Source organism: Athene noctua, chromosome 8 (genome assembly GCF_965140245.1).
Source record: "Athene noctua chromosome 8, bAthNoc1.hap1.1, whole genome shotgun sequence".
Classification (NCBI taxonomy): Eukaryota; Metazoa; Chordata; class Aves; order Strigiformes; family Strigidae; genus Athene; species Athene noctua.
Genome location: NC_134044.1, coordinates 13227744 through 13250612, shown reverse-complemented (window position 1 = coordinate 13250612; position 22869 = coordinate 13227744). Strand labels below are relative to the sequence as shown.

The window sequence follows — 22869 nt, the reverse complement described above, 5'->3', positions numbered from 1 at the left end:
TTCATATTTTAAGAACTGTGTAATACTGTCACAGCTGGCTCAGAATAGAAGGTTATGAAATTAATATATTCTTCACATTTGTTAGCTTGCTTAATTTCCAAAATGCATATGTTTATTCTTCTCTTATTTTGCTTAACAAAGAATACTGGAATTTCTTCAGCAAGAGAAGATTAAATGCATGTTTCATTTTGAAGGAATGAAAGTTTTCACTTCATTTTAACTGAAAATATCATTTCAGTCTGAAAAAAAAAACAAAATTTCTCAGTCTCAGATTTTTTTAAGTTTTCCTACAGTTTTCCTTTCTGCTATCGACTACCTCACACAGTACAAGAACACCTAATTTTTAAACTATACATGAAGTGTAGAAAAGAAAACCCATATCTTTCGTCCTCCAACAAGAAAAAAGGTGCTAACTGGGAAGAGAATTAGGCCTTAATGGTCTTACACAGTATATGGGCTGTGATAGAAATACTCTTGTAAGTTGAAACAAATAAAAACATACATTAGTATAACTGGATGTATCTGGGTTTTGCAGAGGAACTTAGTGGCAGAGAACTGTGTGACTTCAACTTTCATCTCTCATGAAATGTTTCTCCAGATATTCTGAGCTTTCTGTTCATTTTTAAAATGTAAAGTGAAAGAAAAGCTCTGGCACCCTTGATAACAAACCTATCGAATTGTTTCAGAATTAGTTGAACGTGAAAGGTTAATTAAAGCAGATATTAAATAACCCAGGCTCTGTGTAGCAGTATGGGATTTTAGCACTTAGTAAACAGCTAATTACACTATCATACAGGCTTTTTATAGTGAATTATCAGTGCAGAAACAGCCCAACAGTGATTTGCTAGTCGGTACATCTATGAGATTTAAATGAGAGAATTACCTCTTATCTCAGCAAGAAGTAATTGATTTCGATGTACTTAAAAATATATTATCAGTTTCTCCATTTTTTCATTTCTTCAAAGAGATACACCGTTTTATTACATAATGACAAATAATATATAAAGGAATCTTGAAATTGTACATAAAATTCTGGTTTTAGAAATCCAAGATATTTTCTATGTAAATAAATATATAGAACAGCTGTTTATATAAGAGTCTATATATATTGGTTTTGAAAAATACCCTAAAAACAGCAATCCTAAAGATCCATGCTTTGCCGAACTAAGCTGAACTAATCCTAAAAGTAGAAAAGGTGTTGTACACTGTGTCCTTGAAAATTCCCAGTTGCCTTTGCTGTTCACTTATCCACGTGCATTAAGCCTGGTCAGGAATCACAGTGTAGGTTCAGGTAGTCTGCCCAAATCTCCTGTATCTTGATCAGTCCCTGAGCTTTTCTAATCTCCACCCAAAGGGATTCCTACAAACACTGCAGCAGCCTCTGTTTTCATTTAGACACAGCAAGAGACCTTGCTCTCCCTCTTGCCCTCTGCATCAACTAGTGGCGTGGACTTGATGGTTTGCTTCCTCTGCTTCATTCAGTTCATGTGTTTCTTCAACCCTTCTGGAGGAATTCTAGCCTAAACCTCACCAGTACTGCACCTGCATGCATATGTATCCATGAGATAAGGAAAGCAGAAAAGTCAGGAAATAATTAAATGAAACAGAAAATGAGATAAAATTACTCTGTAGACTATCAGTTAATGTGTTCACTAGAGAGGTTTCAACTCCTGTCCAAATAAGTTTGTTTCATGTAAAATGAGTCATCAACTAAAATACAGTAATCTTATGTGTCATAAAGATCAGAATCCAGTTCTTTCAGTACACTATTCTGTAGTCTACAGAAGAATGATTGCTCATATGCTTTCTGACCTAGTAACCCTTACATATACATATATTTGAATTTTATAAGATTGAGGTTTTTAAAAAGACAAAAGATCATCATTTTTTCCTCCTAAAATTAGTGGAACTACGTTATCTCACATTAATCTGACTGTCCTTTATTGATCTGAAGATCTCGGGCTCTGTGTGACTGGCTCCCATTTTAAATGAGCATCATTTGGCCTCCTCAGGGCTTATGTTCCTTTTGAAACTGATGCTTGGGCATGGTTTTATGTTTCACTGATTCTGAAAGTATTAAGAAAACTTCTCAGCCCCTAAAATGTGTTGCCAAATCTGGTTCAATTGCTATGTCTTAGTCTACCGACCAGAAAATGGCATTATTTCATTTTTTCCCCTCTTCAGAAATACTATTTTAAAGTTTTCAGATTGATAAGTAATAAATTCATCCATTTGTCCAACTTAATTGCAAAAGACAGTCTGCAGCCTGCATCCTGTATTTACTGACACCCAGTGCAATACTGGAAAAAGAGATAGTGTATGGGAGTCTGTCAGAGCATTTCTTTGTATTGTCCTTTGAAATCTAGCTCATAATGGTTGTGTGCCATTTTGTTATCACTTACATTAAAAATCTGAATTATAAACAAGTGACAAGTTCTCCAATTTAGATTAAGCAAATGTCACAGCTCTCAATCCAATTTATTACATATACCTCAAATTGCGCTACACTTACATAAGAGAGAAAGAAGATGCATGTCCCAGAAAGGAGCAGTAATACATTTAAATGTAAAATTAATCTGTTCTGAGTTTCACAGTGTCTCTTGCATTCCCAGTTTTGTCTTTTGGATAGCAAGCTCCCTGAGGTATTTTCTACCACACTGAGTTGTACCAAACAGACTGTCAGACATCATCCTAACCAAAAACTACACCAAATCCTTTTTTAAAAGCCTAATTTATTGATTATTTTGTCAATAAGTTTTCTTTCTTGGCAAGAGGAAAAGTTATATTTTACAGGGCTTCTAAAGAATTAAAACAGCTTTTGTGGTTTACAACTCAACTCATATATATAATCTCTTTGGATCCTAGTGTTATACCTCAAACACAAGGCAAATCCTTTAGATTTAAGTACTGTCTAACAGTATTTACTGATTCATTAGGGTGCAGGGCATGTGGAGCTTTAAGCATTAGACTTGCCTTTCATCTGTCAAGTTTTCTTGCTGTGTTCAGTGAGGTAGGAACCTGAAGCCAATGTCAAAGTATCATATATTTATGAAAACACCGACAGAACTATCACATATGCCTGAAGTTACTAGCCACAGAGAATTACTTAGAGCCGCAGGGAAGATGAGTGGCAACGGATAAATGGGGACAGATCCTCAGCTGGTGCAGACTGTCCTAACATTCATTTCTTTTCCCGGCCTGTAGGCAGAAGTATAATATGCTTTGGGGATCCCCGATTGAGGCAATTGCTCACTCTACTCTTCATTATCTCATGCAAGCTATTGCTTTCATTGTCATCACTACTTGAATTCAGATGCTGGCTCATAGTTGCTACATACAGTAGTTTATTCTTATTTTTACAAGAAGGCAAAACCACAATGGAATAGAGTCCCTTTCTTAATCATAATGCAGCAAACACCTTCCAACACAGAGAAAAGCAATACAAGAAGCATAAATAAAACTATGAATCTTTATAGCACACTCCTATCTCATCCTCCCAGAACTCCTTTTCCACTGCACTCATTTTGATGGCAGCCAACTTCAACTGAGTGTTTCAGGCTTTATGCTTGAGCTGTATATGGTTATAAGGAGAAGAAAAAAAGTAAAAATAAAACCTAGAAGCTTTGAAGAGTGTCTCAAAAGGTCCTGGTAAAAAGATAAAGGCTTCAATTAATTAAAGTGTTTTATCAACCTTAACTACAGTGTCACAGTTAATATGTACTATTCAACAAGAAGGTGACTAACCCTCCCTCCTTCATGTTCATAAAATGCTTGCAAGGACTGGTGCAGGCAGCATAAGAATCTCAGAACAGCACATGTTTAGGAGAGAGCCCCCAGCAAACCAGACAAGAATACTAATTCAGTTTATTCCGTTTAAAAAAAAAAAAAAAAGTATTTTTTTATTTGAAATGGATGGAATTAGCAGAATCAAGAGATTTGTAGCCACAGCTGAGTTGCTGACACCAAAGAAAAAGCTAGCACTGACATTTGAAACCTTTACTTTCCCAGAATAAGTATTTGCAAATACAAAATAAGTGCCTGAAGTTTCCTAAATTCTTCTGAATACAACATGATGTGATGCAAAGGTATGTATGTAAATTGAGATTCACTTTTATGTTAGGGCACCTGACCTGGGCTTCTGGATCATTTACATTGCACTTAAGCTCTTATTCTCTCTAAATGAATGAATTTATTACCAGTCATGTAGATTTAAAAATGTGAGACTACTAAATTCAAGAGTAAAAAAACAAGCCTCAAATGTATTCAGTATACTTTCTGAACTCTAGAAAAGGACTTTGTATACTGTGAAATCAAGACTTCCTATAGTTCTAGATAAATACACCAACGGTATTCCTCTAGAATACAGTTAGGAACTGTATTTATCTAGAATAAGTTCTACATAAATACAGCAACTGTATAGTAAAAGTGTTTATATTGCCGCTGTTGTACAAGTAAAACTCTCCTGCAAACCAAAAAAATAAAAAAACCAAACTGAATAACATTCTATCAAGGTTTTATACTGCTTGATGATCCCTGTGTGACTAGCAGAACTTAACACTATCATGGATGACATCTGGTCCAAATTTGCCAACTGCACTAGAAAATATTTTTTCCCTCTGGAACCTCTGTAGTACAAAGAGTTAGAGAGTCTGTGAACATGCACACATGCACATTTACATCAATAATAGTTCTTTCATTGTCTAGCATTGTAAACAGTGTGACTACAGATCAGTATCTATTTTGGAGACAATAAGTTTTTATATGAACAGCCTAAATATTATTTGAAACAGCAGGCGAGATCTAAATGTATTGCCTGAAACTGGTAAAGATGGCCAAGTTTCTGAAGGAAGGATTATACTGCAAAGGCAAATTTAAAATCAACTGAAATCTACACTAAACTAAACAGTGTAATTATCAGACCAAGATTATAGTGGAATAAAACAATTCATGAATTCAAAACAACATGGAATGAGATAAACACTAGATGATGAAGGGGAGCATACTTTTCCAGCACTTCCATATAGCCACTCTCTGTCAAAAAGACTATTATGCCTTAATTGATATTTACTATATCAGAAGCATATAATCTATGTGTGTGTGGGGGGGGGGGGGTTAATGGTAGAGTAACAAAATTAAATAAAATTACTATCTTTTTGAGTCTCTTTTTATTCATTGTTGTTGAGAAGCAGTGTGGTAAAAGAAAAAGTTAAATTTTCCATTAAGCAGTTTTAGTACATTGTCTTTACAAATGACACTACTGTTTATCCTGTTGTATTTAGAGTGGCTTTAAAGAGTGTTTTGACACATGTGCAGAGGTGTTTCTCTGCCATTAAAACTGAAAGGTTAATAATTGTTGACACTGCACACATCAGACAATGAAAACTTAGGCAAAACTCGTCCATTTTAGTACATAACATTTTACTCAGTCTCAGACTTTTCCCTAGGTTCTTCCATTATAAATCTTGATTTATAATTTCAAATGTAAAAAGAAGATGAATGTCTAGATTTGGCAGAATTTAATGAGGATTCATCTGATCTGAAAAGAGGTAACAAATTAAAATAAAAGCTTTTTTAATTTCATAGCAGGTTTTTTTCTCCATTTACATGACTAAGTTACAGCTGAGAACTGTCCTACAAATATTACTTCTAGATGAGGAAACATCAAAAAATCTTACCAATGCTTACTCAGATTACCAGCTGCAGTGTACCTGCTCATGAATGTAGTGACCTCAGCTCTAAGGGTCATTATACTGCATGGTTAAGACCATTTCAAGAATTAGAAATACCATTTTGATTTACCCTTTGATAAAACAACTGTATAGCATATCTTTGAAGGTATATTCTCCAATATACCATATATATGGTTTATACAGCCTGGAGTCAATCAATTCATACAAGCCCTTACTATCATTTCCTGCTGTTCTGAGCATTTCAGATAGAACTTAGGTGAACATATTTCAAACCACAAATTAAACAGGAACTTAAGCAACACAGCTGATTCACAAACTGCTTGTGAAAAGAGCAATCTAAATGGAAAGATCAGTGACAGCTTTTGTGCCAGGCACCTTGTTACCAGTTCTCAGCAGCAGAGCCAGTAACATTTACTCAGTGTGTTTTAGCTGTAGCATCCTGCTTCTTTCTCACAGCATACATTTAGCTTGACCAGCATTACTCTTCACTTACAATGGCTATGCAAAGAATTGCTCCCAGTAACAGCTTTATATGATAAATTTGAAATGTCAGTGCAAAAGATGAAGTGCATGATGCGTTTTTCCCCATGCTGTGAGCTCAGGGAACTTAGAATCGGTCATCTCATTATTCAGACTAATGCCTCAGGAGCATTTAATGTTTTACTTTAGGTTAATCACATTAGCAATAATGTAATGCATCTACAATGGCCTGGGCTTCTTTCCAAAACTGTGCTGTTTATGTTCAAGGAAAATAAAGGAACAGACACCTAAAGTGATTCACAGTACAAACATTTTACTGCTCTAAAAATCGTTGACATAATTCACTGGAGGGAACTGTTATTTCTGAGCCAAGAATTAACTAGCCTCATCTGCAGGAAATTGTCAAAATACATCCGAGCACAGTTTCTTTTCCTCATACAGATCTTTTGTAAAATCAGTTCTCATTTTTTCTGGCTGGGAAAGCTCATTAGTAGTCTAATTAAAATGCCAGCAAAATGGCCAAAATCCTGACTTTTTTTTGTTTTTTGAAAGCTGTATTCATCTGTATATAGTTCACAAAAGTAGTAATTAGGACATTTGCTATGTGCAAAAATAATACTTCTCATAATGCAGTGGTGTTTCTGTCTTTTTGCATTAACTGAAAATGCATTTTTAATAATGTTCCAGGGGATTTTTTTATTAATACTGTTTCAAAATTGTGTACAGAGCATTTGATCTATAGACTTCCCACAGCATGGAAAGAGGTATGGTAATAATAATTAATTTCTTAAAACATATGGAGACTGATCAATATTGGGGTTTGTATACTGCCTCTTACTGAAAGAATGATACAGAGATGCATTTGTGTGTCTATACCTCTCTCTTATACAACATCTTAAATTAAAACAAAAAAGCACCTGCCATCACCAGTAGATCCTTGTCTCTACATGATCACTTGTCTTTAATGCACATAGGCGGATATCAGTCCCAACAGGTGCTTTTCAGAACACGAGATCATTTTGCTTAAAGTGAGGGAGATCAAGATATGCCTTTCCCTCCAAAAAAATTCAGTTAAAGAGTGTGGATGGGAGGCATCAGAGTCACCTCACGACAGCCATGCTGCTCTGTGCTGTGATCCAATAATATTTCAAAAGCTCAACTTTGTTGGGATTTACTGGGTTGGCACTCAGAAGAAGTAGCCTCATTACTACCGAAAGAAGTACCAAAACTACCAAAAGAAGTACCACGTCCCATCTTTTTTCCTAAGTCAATGCTGCATCAATGCTATAATATGATATCAAGGGATCCTCTTATTCTAGGAGTCCCATCTCTCATCCAAGACCTAAAACTCAGGTGAAAACTAAATAGCAAAATGCAACCTCACTGAGAAAGTGAAAATTGCACTATATATCCCAGTTAATCATGCCCATTTCTCATGTCGAACCTTCTCTCACAGTTTTAGAAAATTATTCAGGTTACATTATTTTTCATGTGTTACTATTTTTCAGTTTCTTCGATTGCAATGTAGTATTCCTGAGTGATGTGACCTTGTAATCACATTTTTTTCTCCAGAGGTAGCTGCACCGAAATTGAGTCTGAACAGATTTTCTCCAGTTTAGGACAAACCCAATGTACCATCTTAATACTGAAGATTCTACTGTTAAGTTTCATTTTAAAAGGCTTCTAGTAGCAATGGAGTTATCCCAAATTTTAGATTTGCTGGAGGTTTGGGTTTTTCTGTAGCTGAGATTAAAAATAAAAGTGTAGGAGGATTACAATCCTTTCAAACTTTCCCATCCTTTGCCCATAAATCTATATCTGGTTGCCTACAAGTAAGCACATTCAATAAGTTCAATAAGTAAAGAGTGTAACTGAGAAGGGCTGACTATAATGACTGAAACCATGTAAGCTTATGACTGTCCTGAACTTTCTGCTCTTCTTGCTCTTTCAAACAAGAGATAATTTATAGACAGAATTTAAATGCTTGAAAAGCAAGCAGTAATGTGCTTACTTTGCTCTGTAGGTCTCAGTTTTTACGGAAATGATCTTCATGAAACTATTTCTTTCACTGAGAAAATAGCAAATGACAGTAATACCAGGAGTGACATTCACAAGTTTGTTAATTAAATCTACCTTGGATGAGTGATGCCAGTATTATGATAAGTGTAAAATTAAAATGACCACCACATCACCATATAGCTCAGGAATGTTGTGAGATGGCAAGAAATATTAAGGAAAGGCTCTTCGGAAGCAGTTGGTGCTGGTCTAACTTTGCTCCTTTTGAAGTCAATGGCACCAGTGACACTGGCTTGGAAAGGAGCAGTTAGGCCCATGCTGGGCACCTTGTGGAAACCTCCTTCACACTGCAATTCAGAGCCTGCATGAAAAACATGGGGTGTATTTCAGAAAAAGGAAGGATGAAGAAAAACTGCTCTTTTGAGGCAGGGGGAAGGGAATGGCTGACACAAAGCACACAACATACAGTCCAGTCCTTACTAAGGAATGGGGAACTGCACAAAGCTTTGACAGACTGCCAAAGGGATCTGAACATTGCTGTTCCTAAATAAACAAGTGCATCCAAGATATATGTTTTCCAGATAAGACTATTAATAAAGAGGGAAAAATGGTGGCGTTTTCCACATACTTTAAAACAGAAAGTTTATTGATCTAAATTTGGACTACTAAAAATACCATTTTATGAAAGGCTTTTCTTCTCCCTAAGGCACAAGTACAAAAACAAAACATACAAGTGAATTGTTACTTGGCAAAGCAGAGCTATAAACAGCAAAACAGAAGGTGATAGCTGGATCACATACCACAGTGCAATGAAATGTACAGGAACAACATATGACTATAAGCATATATAAACAGGAAGACCAAAAATGAAGGGGTGAAAAAGTGAGGGAGTTTCACAGAAGAGACATCAGTGCAGCAAAGAAGCACAATAGTGCTGAACAGATGATGTCCTGAGTAGATGATCAAGATTGCTGCCAAGGGTCTGTGGGTTTCACTAGCTATGGACCACACATCTTTAACTGGGCAATTCTTGTGAAGCCCAAGAAAACAGTTCTAGACAAAGCACAGAAATCGAATTTCTCACACACTCGGTATCACAGGCAGGAACTTTGAATCCCTAAAGACTGCACACATACATATATACACACGAACGTAGAGAGGCCTTGTTCTACATTTCTCAGAATCAAGCTTTAAAATGGTTATCACATGCAGCCCACTGCCTGAATACGGAAACAATGTGCTGCAAGTTAGATCCGCTTAGTTAGCTATACGCAGCAGGCCATAAGGGCAAAATAAGTGTGCAGAGTAGATTTGGCAAAGTCCGTAGCTGCTATTTTTCCAGTTTGACATGGAATTCAGTGTCATTCATGCAATTATTGTGTCCATAGACATAAATACAGCTTGCGTTTCTCACCCTGCTAGATTTGCTAATCTTTGGTGTAACATCTGCATGTCGTAATGCAATGAACAATAAACACCTCTTATTCTAAACTGAAAATCTACTACAACGATCTTTCCCAAAATCTGAAAACAAGTGCCAGTCCTTACACTGTTGCCTCACAGAAGTTCACATTATTTTCATTGCTGCCAACCTTCATGCTGATTTTATTCCGTTTCTATTCACATGCACTGATAATACTATCAATGATGATTTCTAAAAATTCCACAGAAGTTAAATGATGCTCATTTTAGTCAACCTTGATTCACATTTTTAAGCAAGAGGCCTGATTCCTCACTACAGGTATATTCATATAGCACAATGACATTCATAATCTACTGCATGTGCCAGAAGCATTATAGGGCTGTAAATCACTGCTACTCAGAACTCCTGAGCTGGAGTGCCATGCTGTCATGATTGTAAGACAGGTGATATTGCATTCTTCCACACAGATATACCTTGTTACTTCAAAGTGACCAAGCCTCCTGCCATATAAAGATAAAATAGGATTAACAGAATAAAGAATCAGATACCAGATATCTAAAGATCCAGTTCATCATTTTGGTTACTATCTACATAAGTGCATGATATAAACGTAAATGTAAGCCAACATCTATTTTTAAATTTTAGCATTTTACTTCACACAGCTGCATAGATGTAGGGAAGTGATTGGTAAAATTTTATGCAGTGACAGTATGAACAATTTCACAACCTTTTTGATACTTAAGGTCACATTTAGAGACTATAACTTGTGGACCTCTTATAGACCACTACAGTTCCTTCTTCAGCCTTGTCTTCTATTTGCATTTATGTATTATCTCCATGCATTGCAGCCCTCCTTTACTTGGAAAGCATTTATACACGTCCATAAACTCCGACTGTAGGCCTAATGTTTTGCAGTAGCATTTACCAAAAAATTGTCTTACCGGTTTTATGAAATTACAAGTTCGAAATTCAAACTATGGTACACTTATCTCTTACATGATTCTACGGGTTTAAAATCATACTCTTTATCCTCGTCCAGTATGTTATTTATATAAGATAGAAAACATTCACCACATGACAAACAGCTGTCATAACCATTTAGGAAGCATCGTTTACCTGATAATTTATTTTAATCCTTCTCAGCATGAAATTAAACTGATTTGTTCTTTCTGCTGTGAGACACAAGTGATTATTCTTGCCTTAAACTTGAACTAAAGTGTTTTCATTTATTAACAAAATCAGCTTGAGCTGAGCTTTGGAGATGTATACTCATGCCATAATTCTCCATGGGGTTTACATCAATCAAAATATTGTACTATAAGAAAGCAGATGTTTCTGACAGCATCAGTCCACAGCAGTAGCAATATCTAGTAGTAATACAGCAATCTAGAAGCAAAAGCAGATTTTAGGTGTCAGCTTGTTAGGAACACACATCACACTTACTGCCACATGGACAAGAATAACAGCCTGAACAATCATTATTTATCCTGAAGGTTATTTAATTTCAATTGTAATGATTTATTAGAGATGGTGAAACAATCTTTTTTGGATTTTGCTCATGTTTCTTAGTCTTTACAGTTAATAATTCTGTACTGAACGCAATATGCTGATGATGGATAGCTACAAGCTTCAAATTTATTCATGCAAAAATATTCAAGATTCCTGTTGCAAATGCTGTTTAATGGCCATCTTTGAAAATTGGGTTATAAATCACTTACTCAAAAAACCCTTCCTCGTATGTGCAGTTTTTGAGATATAAGCTGAGGCTTAAAGACTGTTTTAGTTACAGTGAGACAGGCAGTGGAAGGCTGAGGCAATTGCACTGAGAAGATGAATTCTTCCAGTAAAACCTCTGACAAGCAAAGAACCCAGTATCATTATTATTTTACAGGAGCATTCCTAGGGCTCTAACCTGAATCATATCTCTAAGCTAGATTTTGTACAAACATAATGAAGGATGTGCACTTACAAGCTAAATACACAAAACAGATAAGCAATGGGGTGGAGGAAGTATTATTATCCCCATTTTATAGTATGAGGCCAGAAATGGAAAGAGGTGCCAGACTTTTCACCTCTTGAATTGTCTTTGATTCCCCATTGACCTAGAAATGTAGAGGAGACATAGCTAATTCTGATCCTCCTTATCTGACAGCTCTGTAATATCATTTTCCATCAGATAACCGCATTCACCATCATACACTTAAATCAGGAAAGATTGTTACATTAGGAGAAATTTCTCTTGTAAATTTTCCCAAGCTTGATACTTTGTTCATTAAATTATACATATATATATATATATATATAAACAACCACTCCTTGGGACTTCATTAGTACTTGAAGTTGAGACGTTTGGTACAACAGGACAACATCAGCAGGACGGTGGATAGTGCCACCACCCATATCATTCTCAGGCCAGTATTTATGGCACTTCAGAGAGGTGTGGCATGGAATCACATCAGTTTGAGGTGACGACTGAAACCAGTCTTTGCAGTTCTTTGCAGTGCACTCAAACTGATCAGTCATTAAATAAAAAGGGAATGGAATCAAGTACATTCTCTCAGGACATGTTTTCAAATAAAAGCAGTCCTGGCTGCTTCATCTAGAGCACAGCCAACCAGTGTGAGTATATGGTAGGTGCAAATTAGACTAGGTGGGACTGCAAGCAAGGTTCAACTTGCAGGTTCTGTTCTGCAAATACAGAAAGCCTAACAGGACCAGAAGTAGAATTTCAGTAATTAGATTTCAGATTTCAGAGAAATGTCTCTATTTACAGATTTCTTGGCACCTAAAGTGAGGGAGGATTGAGAATCACACTTGTAAGTATAGACACTAGAAGTTCTGCTCTGCATGCCTAGATCCTCATGAAGATATGAGTCTATATATTTTTCTGTGCTTCACTACAGAAAGAAGAGAATTTATCCTACAGTATTGACTTTGTGGTGATTTGAAATGAGAGAATTAAAAGTTTGCAATGCTTGAATAGTGATTTACTACTCAGTATTCCTATGGATTCATTTTGTATTTTTTACTACTGGTTCCCCTGACAATTTCAGATTTATCTTTCCATCCATTTTCATTTCAAACCACATAAGAAAAGATGTTATCGACTGCTTTGTATTCAGTGACAAATTCCTCCTCTTATTACCAAATGCATTCTGACTGTTGCTAAAAAAATGATGCACTTGATAGCACACGGGGATTTAAATACTGTCAACTGTAAAGGGTACTTCTGCAGACTAATGCACAGTTCCCAGCAATGCTTAGGCCTAATTGCTAGAGACTGGCTGAAATCACAAGCTTCACTTCCAGATTTTGAATATAGCAACTGCAAACAACCTCTGAATCCATGTTTCGATCCAGCCATTATTCAATAACACACACGCACACACACACACACACCCCAACATCCCACCCCACTCCCCTAAAAGAAAAAAAACCAAAAGACCCAAAGTAAAAACAGAGCAACTTCCAGGATTTTGAATTCCTTCATATCTAAGGCATTTAAATCTAAGACATTACTAAAGCCTATCTAAATACATAGAGCAATATAGATCTGATTAACAAGTCAATGAATTTGTTTTTATGGGAGATAAATCATCCTAAATGTTTACTGTATAAAGAGATACAAAAATAGAAATAAAAGCATACAATATTTAGAAGAGCCATGACAACATGAACAAGGAATAGAGCACAACCAGGAAGGTGAGATAGAGGATGGAAAAAGTAGACTGGAAGAAGTAAAACAAGATAACAGGAGAAAAGAGACAAGGTTGACAGCAAGGAAAAAAAAATACTAAGAAAATATTTTTCTGATCATCCATTAAATCTTCTCATAGAAACGGAAAACTGAGAGGGTTAAAAGGGAGAAGATGTTTATACAGATATTAATAATAGAGTGTTTCTTAGAGGGCTTCACAGTAATTCATACAAATTTTAAGTTTGCAAATTCTAGGGGCGATAGTATTAGATATAACAGGTCTTTTGAGGAAGTGCAAGGATGTAAACTTGAACTGAATATCTGTGCTTAATTTCAGTTGTCTTGACTGTCTCATGTAGTTTGTTATGCTTTGTTTTTTCGACATTTGCAATTTATAAATAGCATTCTAGTTCATGGCAACTATATCAGAGTTAATTATAGCAGACCATGGTTTTCAAAGCTAGGTGCCTGATGTTAGGCTCCCAAGCCTATGTTTGGGTGTGAAATAATTAGCCTCAATTTCAGAACTGACTGAACTGAGTCTGCTTAGTGCATATTTAATAAAATTGTTAATGTTCAAATAATTACAAAAATATATTGCTATTTTAGTATGTTAAAAATGACTCCCATAGAACACAAAGAATGATCTGGTCCTTTTCCCAAGGGATTTTAAATCAATAGATAAGATCATGTTATCCATAATTTCCAGTAGCGAGACACTATATTACGAAAAAAACCCAACAATAGCATCTGACCCTGGGTTTTAACTGAGAGTAGAGACCAGACCAAGAGAAAGCATTAGCTGTTGCTCTGTGAGTTTCACACAGCATAGAAGCCTTTTCTTTTTCATATGTGAAAAAACTAAGTAGTGTGATTTCATTAGATATTTCTCGCTAGTTTTTTCTGACTTTAATACTTCTGGTTAAGATTTCAGTGAGTATCTTTGCATGTGTCATATTATAATAATCTATTGTCTGCAGAATAAACAAGGCAAAATGGCAAGTTTTCTCTGTAACTATACGGATTAGAAATTATACGTGCAGAGAATCATAAGCATACCACAAATTCTGAGAAAATGTGTAAATCCAGATTTTTCTTCCAAGCCAGTGAATTCTTGTTGTCAATATGATCAGTTAGTGGTTGTATCACTGTTACTGAAACGATATCACAGCCAGAAACTCTTGTTCCTATTGGCCCCATTGCCTACCCTTTTTCACACTTACTATTACAGTCCTTTAGTACTGGGTGAAATGTTTTTTGTTGTCTTAGCTCATTCTATAATAAACGCAGCACAACTCCCACACACAGTCAGTCAGAACTGGCAGTTTCTCAACTCCAGTAAGTTCAGAACTGCATGAAGGCTAAATTACTTCTGTCCCAGGAGACTGATTCTTTGAGGTCAAGTCAAGCTCATTAAGAAGTGTGGGGAAGTTTGTGCTGTAGCCTTGCCTTTCAGCTGCACCCATCATGCATAAATGCTTTGAATTTTTTTATTTCCAGAACTGTGTAGAACTTTAGCTATTGTACTGGTTATTTTTTCCTGTATTGGCAAAGCAGTGTTAGTGGTGAACACATTTAGCTAATAAGCATAATCTAAATAAACAGGGCATATAATTGCATTCAGGTGACTGGGATTCTCTTTCTGATTCTGACCTGTTCTAGAAGTTTGGGACCATTGCACCTGCATTTGTGCTATTCTTTCAGGCTTCCCATCCTGCTGTACTTACACTGTAAGTACACTCTATGGTGCAGGACTGTCTCACACTGCTTAGTTTTACAATGCCAAGCACAGATAAGGCCCTAGAACCCACTGTTCTGTACATGACAACAACAAATCCAATGTCAGATAGATGGTTAAACCTCTGTGTAATGCTTCTTTTTCTTTTCGCATATAAATGTTTCCATTTTAATGAAATTGAAAATACCTAACTTGCTTTACTCAAAACTAAGGAATAGGTTAGTGCCATCAGAAGCTTTTTCTAGCAATTTAAAGAACAAGAGAACAAAAAAAAAAAAAAAAAAAGAAACAGCTATTCATTCTCCTTGTTGAGTCAGCACCAGGATCATTATTTTTAATAAAAAGATAGAAATATTTATGCCCAGAGGACTCAGATTTGTCGAAGCTCAAGAGCTATGATAGAAGCAATATCTTTTTTCTCTTCCGTTCAGTATTTACATATAAAAAGCATCTACTTTCCATAGAGATCCTGTCTCTGAATAAGAGTGTATGCATAATATTTACAGGAAATAATGCTAAGGTATGTAATTGTTAATATTAAATAGTATTTTAAAATCTATTTTGATGTGTTATTACCAAAACCATACTCAAGAAGGAAGACTGTCAAAAAAAAAAAAAATGGCCTTAAATTAACATCTAGTGAAAGAGAACATTTTCTTTACATCAGTAAAGTCTGTATTATCTCAGTGGACGTAATACTATGTGAGAGCTTGTGAGGCATTAAGGGGCTGTTGATCACCTTAGCCATGGGCTTCAGATTCCAGTGATAAGAAGATTCATTATTCATCATGCCTCACTGCTCTCCTTCATTTCTTGGTGTGAACATCAGCACAAGCCTCTGTCATTCAACTCATAACATTTCTCAGTTGCATTTCTCCTCAGATCTGAATATCAGCCATATTCAAAATATGTCAGTTCTTAGACCACATCACTTCTACCAGTCAATTCAATTTTTTTTCCTGTCCATATTAGTAAAATACCACCCAGGTTTTCATCATCTTGCACATCACCCACTGCAGTCTCTTCTCCCCTGCAGTTTGCTTCCCCATACCTTGTGCACCATGTAAAGCCCCTTCAAATGCCACAAGCTATCCATAATGCAGCACAGTCAAGAAATACTAGAGTCCTGCAGTCCTATCCTTCACATACCTAATTCCAGTTCTTCCTCAACACCTCTCTTCTGCCAATAATCAAGGATTTCATACCACAGGTTAATAACTTATCTCCCCAGATATGGATCAGAGTCAGGGTAAAGCACTTCTCAGGTATTATAAGCGGCAGTTAAAAAGAATCTCAAGTTTACCTAAAAAATTATGGAACTCCTCAATTAAAAAAAAAGTGATCTTAATGTTTCACCATCTCTTCTCCACACTTCTCACTTAGAGTGGCACAAGAGAAACATTTCTACCTTCAAAGCTCTCTAATATACATCAGATCATTACTATATGTCTTTGGTTTTGGGGTTTTTTAACAGAGTTGGCGTAGATCCAGATGAAGATCTGAAAGCAGAAGTTGCAAGCCAGGTACGTCAAGATTTAAGACATAAATGCTGAATTAAAAAAACTGTTCAACTGTTAGCAGAATACATTTGTCAAAAATAGTGTTATAGCTGAAAACGCTTAAAACAGGCAGTTTGAAAATAAAAAGAAGGTGCAAAGTATCTTTATTGTACAAGTAGAAAGAAAGAAGATATGCACTCATGAAAATTTTGTAACTAAAAATGTTATAGAGTTTGAAGGAAATTATAAAGAAATGCAGAGATATCCTGAGAGGTTTAATAAACAAAATAATGGAAGTGTTTCTTTGATAAATCCAAATATTAATCACCTTCCAAGTGCTGTATTTATGGAAATGAGACATCTCAGAACAATGTTGAATCCCTTGGAAAAATGAAGAATGAGTAATGTTCAATTCTAGTAGGTTTCTGAAAATATTTTTCAGTTACTTTTCATATGGAAACCTAAGTAACATTGTGAAGTTAAAAACTTTAAACTAAAGGAGGCTATTTAACAAGTTCCAGCTGTTCATCTGTCACCTTCCCTTTTTTGTCATACATGTATGGCATGGTTTCAAATGCAGCACTGCCTGTAACAACAGCAGAAACCTATCAAGTCAATACACAGAGCCATAACATGTGCTTCAGCATGGTAAATGGAACAGCAGTACAACTAGGGAGAAGCAACACAAGTTGCCAAAAGCAAGAAAGTGCCTAATAATGTGTTCCTGTTTCTAGGTAACACCATCCCATGCACTCTCAGACTGCACAACTGGACCTGCAATCAAAATCACCCAACAGTGATATAAATGTAGAAAATAAGTTAGGGCAAGACATGAATACATTAAAGATCTCATTAGGCAGAATTTTAATTTATCTTACATACTGAGTATTCTTAACTTTTACACATTTGCACATATCTGAAGGCATTTAGGGTATCAGCTTTCACTGAAATGGAATGCAGCTCAGGTGCCTAACTGTCCTAATGTTTCTTTGAAAAAAAAGGCAAAATAATAGCATTCATATCTGACCATATCCTTAGTTTTATAACTCAGTCACTATTAAAAGCACTAGCATAACACTCCCTTGCACCATATCAAGATACTGGTTTATTCTGAGTCTGAGGGGACTAATCACTAATACCACTTTCCTAAGCATCTTGGTAGGAATTCCTGCAATGTCTGCCCAAATTCTGCCCAGCCTTAATCTATTCTTGATTGGATTTTAAAGTTATATCATTTCAGAATGTTTCTACTTTGTAGCACTCGTGAATTAGCAAAGATGAGAGAATGCTGAATGCAGTATAAGATTGCCTGAATGCATGTTTTGTGAAAACCTTATTTCTTCAGAAGTCAATAGGCATCTAATTTTCTCCTCCTTTTATTAAAAACTAAAATAATCACATTTATGAATAACAATAAGACATCCACTGTCCCAGCTGTGACCTGTGAATTAACACCTATCTCTGTTGACAAAACTCAGCAATACAACACAAAAGGTGTAAATAAACATAACACCTTTCATGCCCTATCAGGTCTAAGTCAGCATTCCTTACAGTAGTAAATTTTACCTTGGAAGATAGCTTTGCTGCTCTGATTATTCTTCTTCCCCCTGGGGTATTCTATTTTCATTTGTCTGACTTTTTTCTATTTCATCTCAATCTTTTACTAATTCAGACCTTTGCTGCATTCTCTGTAGCCCTCTTTGCTTTAACTCAGTACCTATCACAGTTACTCAATTTGTCATGTTATTTCTTTGAATTTTCTCTCATCTCTCTCTTTCCCTTTGTGTTTTTTCTTTCCCTTTCTTTCTAACATGGTGATTTTATTTAGTTTACCTATTTTTAATTTTCCTCCTATGTTAGTTGTCCTCACAGTGAAAGCAGTTGTTTTTCTTGCATATAGCCCTGGACAAATAACATATCAAGTATCAGTATCTCCCACCACCAGTTAAATCTGTCACCCAGATAAACTTTAAATCATGTAGCAACTCTCAGAGCTGTTTAGTGAAGCTTCAGGAGGACTCTACCAGAAATAAGAATGGCATATCTTCCTAAGAATAAACCAGGAAAGTCAGTGAAAAATAAGCATTTACACTCCTCCCTTCTCAGCCAGAGTACTCAGCCAGAATGGGGAAGCCACAAGGTCTGCTGCAGAAATTTGAATCTGTCTCCTCTGTGATCACTCTAACTACCAGGACACAGGGTGTCTTGCTGTGGGAACCTCTCAATCCGTATCTGTAACCAGACCTGAATTTTTCAGGGGCAGAAAAAAGCCTTAAACACCTTCCACCTCATGAGTACTATGTTAGAGGCAATAGCAACAGCATATGCATATATGTCTGCATAACCATTTTCTTTCCTATCTCTGATCTGCCTTCTTCCCTTCCCAGATTAAATTTTCTCTTCTCTGAAGGAATTAGACTAATTTAGACATGACTTCCATATACATGGTTGTTTCTGGACTTCTGATTGTGCTTTATTCCGGACTGGCTCAATCAGTAATTTTGGCAGCCAGATAGCAAAAAATTCCAGTTAGAGTTTTAAGACCTGGAACCTGGGGCTCCTTCCATAGTAAAGGTGTAGAGCCTTTTAATGTATAATTACCATCTAGACTTCACCATACTGTGACCTCATCCATCAGAAGTATGTCTCAGCTTGTGTCAGTTCTGCCTTACTTTCCCTTAAATGTGTTTATCATTAAATCATTATCACAACATAAGCATAAAGAGAAGAAAGAATAGCTTCATATTCATATCCATTTATTTATTGATGGACTGTCATAAATCAGTTCTGAAAGAACCGATTTACATAATACATACTACAGATCATATATATTATTGTATGAAATATTATATATAAAAACAAACAAAAAACATTTGCTGCATATCACATATTCAGAGTATAAACACCAAAAGCTAACTCTGATAAGCAGGATGCAGAATACATGAACACTAAGCAGTTACAAAGTTGATCTATTAAAAAAAGGCAGAAGTTTTTACAGCAGTGGTCTTTTTAACTAACTTTCCATAAACAAAGACAATCAATAACATATTTTATTCAGATGGGTTATGTATCTCAGAAATTCTATGTTAATCTCTATCGAGATAGCATAAGAATATATTTTCGACAAGCATTTTGGAAAAATGTTGTAGATGTAGTATTGATCTCAGGAGAAAACTAAATAGCCTGCAAAACAACAATCATTATAATCTGTCAAACTAACGTTCATAGTTCATATAACCATCCCTGTATCTTTATTAGTATAATAAGGAAATTATTTATACGTTCCACTATCAGTTTCATCTGCCAGCTGTCTGGTGAATTTATTGCAAGTGACTAATGAGATTAATCTCCATATGGGTAATTCCCAAGTAAGAGATGAGAAACATTGGCATTCTCACTTCCCAGAGAGAAAAATATTGTCTGGAAGAGGTAGTAGACTGTCTCCACCCTACTTCTACCTCACCAAATTGTAGGGAAAATGGAAAGTTACTTTTTAAGATCATAGGATCCAAGGATCTGCAACAGGCCAAAAGCATTCACACCAACATCTGCCATCCCTTGACTGCACTGTTTATGCAGAAGCCGCGCTACAGATAACTACCCAGATTCCCATTAACACAAAGGCTGGTAACACAGCAGAGATTTCATATACAAAAGAAAAAGGTGCAACACATGTCAGACTCAAAGCTCAAACAAGCCAAAGGTTACAGACCACCAGAGTGGGTGTGGAACAATGCAGCAATAAACATTATTGTAAAAAATAAGAGCAGTCCTAGGTCAAGATCAGTAAATTCTTGGAGAATTATACTCTGGTGTAGACTTTTTTGTCCACTGCTGTCATTCCGGAACAGTTCCTGTTCCTGGATGAGGAATCCTGTTCCCACAAGAGTAAGATAGCTAAACAATGAGTTTGGAAAGAGGAATTAACCAACAACACTCTGGCTTCTGGAAACATTAGCAGTCAAATCAAGAACGCTCAGTACATTTACAGAGCTCTGTGCTTTTAACTGGCCTTCCTCTGTGTTGCACTCATTGGCTGCTTGCTCCAGCCCACTCCATGATGTATCTAGTTCCATTCCTGTCCTTGTCTCTCTCACCTCTATCCCTGGCCACCCTGGACCTTCACCCTCTCTCTTTCAGTGTTGTTGTTCTGACCTAATATAGACATTACCTGCCATCACACTTCCTGCTTAAATGTTTCAACCCTTTTCCCAATCTATACCCCTCTTGTCAAAATGCACTATTAGGTATTAAGGGGCTTAAAATAGTGTTCTGCTGCTTGGTTAGAGATTAGTACCTTCTTTCCCCCTCCAGCCTCCCCCTAGTGCTAGGGGGATTTACCAAAATACCCAATTTGGTAACAAGGAAATAAATCTCAAGAATATTTGGCCTATTTGGTGCATTTGTAAGTTCACTGTGACCACCTTTGACATTAGCAAAATCATAACAGCAACAATATAGTTTCTGTGTCCATATAACCTTACTAAAAACTCAGTTAAATCAAAAGTTCCCATGTACAAGTTGGCTTAGAACTAGACCTTACAGTTTCGAGCATCAGACCATTGACATTATCATCAGCCAATTTACATGTATGTTAATGTACAACAGGAAATTAAAACATACAAACTAGATAAATTGGTTTAAAATTGCATAAAGAAAAACATTCCCATTTAAAAAAAAAAAATCTAATTTACAGCAAAACACAAACAAGACAATAATGAAGTTTCCTTAGAGAACTTACAATCCCATTCCTGATTCCATCCTGCCATTAATTGTTCTGCTAGTACTGATATAATGCCCAGAGTACAACCAAACCAGCTCTCTTTGTACAGATGACTGTTTCTAATGTATTATTCAAAATTACAACCCTGAGTAAAAGGACAGTCTATCTATCTACTTGTGCAGCATGCCCTAGATTTAGCTTGCAAAATGGAAAGCAGCATTTTGAGTCTTGTTGACTCAAGCCATGTTCCTCTCCCCTTGGAAATAAGCACAGAAAGGAAAGTAGTGTCATAATTTTAGAATATCATGATCCCTTTGGGAATGACATTTTGTTAGACAAACGCAAATAGCATCTGATCTTGTAGGAGTAAACTGAAGTAATCCCACAATGGCAATTAAATCGAAATATCATTTTATTGATCTCAGAATATAGTGCTTCTCAGCTGCTTAATAAAATTGGAATCATTAATAAAAGTAAATGCTGCACTCTTCCAATGAGTATATAGGAATGAAAAATGTGCTATATGAGCCAATTTGCTCCTGAACTGATTCACAGAGATGGCATTTGTGCACCAAAGCAGCATTTTATATTTAAAAAAAAAAAAGTGTAGTTAATTGTAATTTTGTTTGACGTGTATTTTTAATATTGGAACTCCATATTTTATTTGTATTATAAAAATGCTTTTCACTTTATTCATTTGTTTATTTTGCAGAGTGCATCTAACATGGATAAAAATACAACCAAAGCTGAAAGTGCATGGCTGTTCAGAATATGGTATGGCTTTGACCACAAGTATCCTTTTCTGTTATAAGCCATAAATGGTAGTTGCATTACAACTAGGACCTTCAAAATATTTGAAAAATTATTATACTTTTAAAAACAAAAGTATAATTTATGTTAATGTGTTTAGTAAGATTAAAAAAAATTGAAATTTCAAAGAAGGTCTAGAGAGGTTGGGCAGTACATTGGTAATACATTCCTGATTGAGGGTGCAAATTCTACTTTTGGGAAACCAAGAGGTTATAAACTGAAGCAGGCCCATGGTTGCTGCCTGCCCACATATTCAGATAGTCGCAGCTACCCAAATGAAAGTAATATAAGACAACACTGGTTTAACCCACACCTCTTAAACCGAGAAAGATGCACCGATTGTTAAGATTTAGGTCCCAGGACTTCCATGGAACTCAAACTTCCTATTCCGTGGATTCCTGAGCCTTTGTGCTTCTATTCACATTCCTACTGAAGTGTGTATGGTAGAGACCTTCAGTACGTGCATCTGATGGTTTATTCTAGAAAGTCTGGTTGCCATATCTTTTACATTTCAAGAAAATATTTTAAGTTATTTTTTTAAAAGTGTTCTTAAAAAGAACATCCTCCTAAAGCCAAGGGAGAACATACATGCTTTGACACCCATGCTGTCACTAATGCCTATGCAAAGATGGTAAAAGCTACCACTGTAATTTATTGTCATTTTAAATTGACTCTGAAAAGGCTTTGCATAGCTGTCAGTGAGATCCCACAATAACAATCATGCCTTAAGCCTTTAACAGAGGTACACGATGAATATAAGAGAAGCCCATCTGCTAATTTCCATGCACGCTAG

At 35.9% G+C, this 22869-nt stretch overlaps 1 protein-coding gene across 2 annotated transcripts in view; it reads left to right on the top strand.

Moving 5' to 3' along the window:
- Positions 1–22869, top strand: part of SLC9A9 (solute carrier family 9 member A9) — a 211615-nt gene that overhangs the window by 133579 nt on the left and 55167 nt on the right. Inside the window, exons 13-15 of one of the 2 annotated variants that reach the window (XM_074912504.1) lie at positions 16519–16567; positions 21484–21491; positions 21981–22058. In XM_074912504.1, coding sequence (XP_074768605.1) covers positions 16519–16567; positions 21484–21491; positions 21981–22058 — 135 coding nt within the window. Of the gene's footprint in view, positions 1–16518; positions 16568–21483; positions 21492–21978; positions 22059–22869 lie in introns of both variants that reach the window. The other variant, XM_074912503.1, reaches the window with a different exon arrangement.